General features: G+C 42.4%; 1 gene segment (V, D, J or C); it reads left to right on the top strand.

Moving 5' to 3' along the window:
* The first annotated feature begins 468 nt into the window (after positions 1 to 468).
* LOC100718855 (immunoglobulin kappa variable 1-39-like) lies at positions 469 to 1439 on the top strand. The segment is given in 2 exon segments: positions 469 to 702; positions 825 to 1439. Coding segments are annotated over 2 exon segments (375 nt in total).
* Positions 1440 to 4863: the final 3424 nt, after the last annotated feature.

Genomic DNA, 4863 nt, shown 5'->3' with positions numbered 1-4863 from the left:
AATTTATCCTGATGCTAACATTGTTTCTCAGATGATTCTAAATTATCCTGCAATGAACATTGAGTGCAAGAACCTGGATAGGCCTTAGAACTGTGCTTTTGTTGAGACAAGTAAAACATGCTTCTGTGTGGAAGCCTGGGTCTTGACAGCAGCATTGATCAGGTCCTTCCCTGCCCTCATGCTGTGACAGTGAATAGACGAACCCAGAGAATTTCACAGAGTTCACAGATTTTGCTCTCTTCTGGTTTTGCCTTCTCATTTTTTACCCTGCTTGAAATAGCCCATGCGTTTCTCTTCATTCTTCTTTCTCAAAGGGATCATAATATAGGACTGTTGTCCTCAAGCAAGGCGTGTTCTGAATCCTGAGACCTGCAGTGTTCCTCTACTCATGGGAGAGCAGCCTGATTTTGGTATATAGCCCAAAAGAGAGAAACAGGTTCTCTGTAGGGAAATCTGTGCTCCCCAGGTGTGGACAGCCTCCCCAGGGGACACTGAGTCTGTGCTGAGAAGAGCTAGCCTGCAGCTGGCACAAACCCCTTCCAGCCCTGCTAATTTGCATATCCCAAGAGCCCAGCCAGTTACTTGAGGACTTCTTCACAGGCTGCTTGTCTCACCCTGTGCAGCTTCAGTTCTGATCAGGACACAGCATGGACATGAGGGTTCTCAATCACTTTCTGGGCCTCTTGGTGCTCTGGATATCAGGTAACAGAGGGCAGCACCAGGAATTTACTTAGTTCTAAATGTTCACAGTTGCCTGACATTTCAGTGTTGGCCTGTTTTATCTTGAATATTTATGTTGATACTTGTTATGTTTCTCATTTCAGGTGCCCAATGTGACATCCAGTTGACACAGCCTGCATCTGCATCTGCATCTGTGGGAGACACAGTCAAGATCAGTTGCCGGGCCAGTCAGAGTGTTAGCAATAACTTAAACTGGTATCAGCAGAAACCAGGGCAGGCTCCTAAAATCCTGATTTACTATGCAAACAATTTACAATCTGGGATTCCATCAAGGTTCAGTGGCAGTGGATCTGGCACAGATTATACTCTCACCATCACTGGCCTGCAGCCTGAGGACTTTGTAACTTATTTCTGTCAGCAGTATTACAGTGACCCTCCCACAGTGATACAAGCCATGACATAAACCTCCCAGGGAAGCAGAAGTGTGAGACTGGGCTGCCCCAGCTGATCCTCTTTGTGTCTCCAGCTGGGGGCCAAGTTCTTCAGATGCATCCAGGCTTTGAAGGTCACTGGAAGGATTTGGTAGAAGCATCCAAAAGGCTCCTTCCTTCGCTAACTTCCTTTTAAGCTTCTCACCCCTGATTTAGTGAAAGATACCAATAAATACACTGAAGTTATGTGGATTATGCCTTCATTTTGTATTTACCTGGCAACAGAGATGCTCTCTGAATTCCAAGCAATAAATTTTAAAATTTGTATCACTGTCATTGATTTATTAATTACTTTTTTTTTTATTTTAAAGAGACTAAAATCAAAGTACAACAGAGTAAAGTTAATCCAAACAATACAATGAAATTCATACTGCGCTAAAAACAAGGTAATAAAAATCAACAGTGGCTAACAAGATGTATATTGTTATGTTCAAAATAACTTTAAATGGAATCAGATGTGAGTCAAATGAAACAAAATGGAATAAAATCAAACAAAACAGTGTAAACAATACAGAACATCAAAACAAGATTACAGGATATTAATAAAGATTTCAGACATGCCACTTATACATTTAGAGATGTGCATTCACAACAAAAGTTAAAGTACAGGGATATTTTCAATGTCTCTGCCTCTACATCTGCATACTAGGCATCACTATAAATCGCAACTCTGTCACAACTCATCAAAGTAAGTTTAAGCTCTAAGTTCACAGTTCATGGTAAGTTTGACTCTTGACGTTGAATATTTCAGCAAAAAATCCAGGCGTAATGCACATGTCCACAATGTGTTATGACATAATACTGTCATAATACCACTGTCTTGTACCTGTGCATCTTCCTTATCCTCTATTTTCTGTAAGAGAATCATGTCTTCCCATTGCTATACTTTTTCCTTTTATGCAAAGAAAAAATCCTGTAGATTACAGTATGGAAGTTTTTCAAAAGCTAATTTCAAAATATACTGCTATGGAACAGAAAAATAAAAATAATGAATAATACATTTAGCCACTACTGAGACTCCCTTTATAGAATATATTATTATCCTGCATATCATGGCATAGTAACGTCCTTAGATGGTTTACTTTGCAATACTATGATGCTTTCATAGTACTTTAAAATGAAAATTATACAAATAATACTAATAAAAATGTTAGTCAAGCAACACAAGCATTTGAGAATTTTTAAAGTACTTTTAAAAATAAAGGTCACGTTTAAATAGGAGGTAGGTAACTTACAAGTTTTAATTTTTCTTTTCTTTTTTTTTTGTTTGTTTTTTTCATTTTTTATAGGTATCAGGATCAAACTCATGACTGTCTGCTTGCAAGGCAGGCGCTTATGCCGCTGAGCTAAATCCCCAGCCCCTGACACTTAAAGTTTTTACAAACAGCTTAGAACAGATCTCTGATATCCTGATGCCTTCATTAATATTTCTTTTTGGGCCCAGCTCCACTCTGGAAGATGCAACCATTCCAGCTATGTCTCTGCTTTTCCTGCTCATATCGCTTAGATCTAGTGTGTACATGTGTGTGTGCATGCTTGTGCACAGGCGGGTGGCCATACAAGTCCTTTCTTTCTAACCCCCCAGCACCTTATGAGCACCTGGAGTTTTCCTTCCTATGTTTGCCCCCAAACATGCCCTGGACTCAGTCTGTCCTCTTGTAACTTCCTGGGACTGGCAACCACCCAGCCTGACAGCGACCATTTGCCAGAGCCCTGCATTCCCGTGGACCCTGAGGCTGAGAACACTCAGGAGGCTTTTCCTGCTGTCCCATCTCCGACCAGGTTGTGGAGCATGTCTCAGAAACAAGGCCCTCAGTGGAAGGGTTGCATTCATTCCTTAAACCTCTGTACTCAGTGCTGGACCCATGCTTCTTAGGTGGCATCAGGTTGAAGCAGCAGTTAATCCTATGACCTTGTTCTAAAAAAGATTGCAGAGTCCCCAGCATCTTGGGTCACATTGTGTTTGCTGACTTATTGCTCCTGTATAAACAGTATGCATTCAATAGAAACCATACTTGGATTTTTGACATTTAGTCTTATCCTAGGCAGGCACTATGATACTCTCTGTTGTGCTGAGCAGCAGCAGCTACCAGTAAACCCCATGATCAAGAGAGGAAGCACCCTTCACAGAGTGGCCTGCAGTGTTTGGACATCAGGCTTTGTATTTCTACTTCCTATCATTTCTGTAAACCTCATCAACGTGGGTAAACGAGACAACACTTCATTATAAAACAAGCTCCTGCTAGGTGATTTTGCCCAACTGTAAGCTAATGTAAGTACCCTGAGAATATTTAAGACAGGCTAGGCTAAGTTAAGATGATCGGTAGGTTAGACATACAAGAGTCTCTGCATTCCCCCCTTATGGTATGTTCAAAGCATAATTGAGTTGTTGAGATGGAAGCAAGGAAACCTCTGTATGTCCATTGAATGCCAGTGAAACATAGACCTAGGCCACAGTTTCCTGCGGGAATGGCCTGGTTGAGGTGAATTTCCAAGGATTTCAGATCCAGCTTTTCTCCCATAGCCCTGGGTAGAGCCTTACCCAGCTCATAACCATGATCACCAGCAAGTGAATCTTCACATAGTCAGCCAGTTGGGACCAGGAAGAAAGAGAAGAGGCATGATTTGAGAATCCAGGGACTTTTGCAACATGTACAGGTCAGACTGAAAAAAAAAATTAAACAGTAAAAGAAAGCAGAGGAATTGGGTATGTGGAGGGAGAACTGAGAACAGATACACCCAAATGAAAGGGGAGCATTATGGGAAGGCAGTGAGCAGCAGTGCCTGGCCCTTAGGCGAAGGTTAAAATGCTGGGGCTTGTGACCACCTAGTTAGGTTGATTCTTTGGTAATAATTTATCATTTCCTTTATGTGGTGAGGGCAGAGGGCTGGTTGTCATGGATTGAAGAGTAAAGGATGCAAGCAAGGGGTGGGTGTAGGTGCAGGAAGCTCTTGGAAAACAAGATGTGAAGGGAGAGAAAGAGAGAAGTGAAGTGGACAGGAGCAGTTTGGAGCCAGGGAAAGGAGGGCTGATATTTGATATGTGAAAGAAATAGGTGGGAATGGAAGTCCCAAATGCAGCAAAGGGGAGACGGATAGGGCAGAGGAAGGGAGAGACAGTCTTCTGTAAGAGGGGAATTGTAAGGGTGGGCAGCAGGGTCACATTTTCATCTCCTGGATTCTCCGCACTCCATTTTGGCAGCTCATGGGATCCTCTGAGCTTTCACTTCTCTCAAACCAATCCCACCTTACCTAGGACAGTTGTGCTGAGTTCCAGGGAGACAGGGCAAAAAGGACAGAAGAATTGTTCCTTTCAGTTATGTTTTAATTATATATAATGAGATACAGTGATGTTTCAAACATGTGATAATTTCTGAGTGGCACCATCAGGAGGTTCTGTTTCACTCTGAATTAAAAAAAAAAAAATCACCCTTGCTTCACACAGGGCTGCTGTATTAGGATCCTGAGTATCAGGGTCATGAGGACCTGCAGTGGACTCTCATGAAGTCCTGTATCATTGGCACTACTCCTGTCTGCCTCACAAGTTAGTACTCATCTGAGACAGGCATCCTCATGGCCTTTAAAACAATGGCTATGGGGAGTTTAGAGGAGACTGAATGGATCAAATTGGAGGCAGTCCCCCTTCACCTGGTGCCTCTGATTTGCATGTCTCCTCCACACACAACCCCCA

Source organism: Cavia porcellus, unplaced genomic scaffold (genome assembly GCF_034190915.1).
Source record: "Cavia porcellus strain 051 isolate PalLab524CR breed Dunkin Hartley unplaced genomic scaffold, mCavPor4.1 scaffold_18, whole genome shotgun sequence".
NCBI classification, from domain to species: Eukaryota; Metazoa; Chordata; class Mammalia; order Rodentia; family Caviidae; genus Cavia; species Cavia porcellus.
This window is presented reverse-complemented; position numbering and strand designations above follow the sequence as displayed.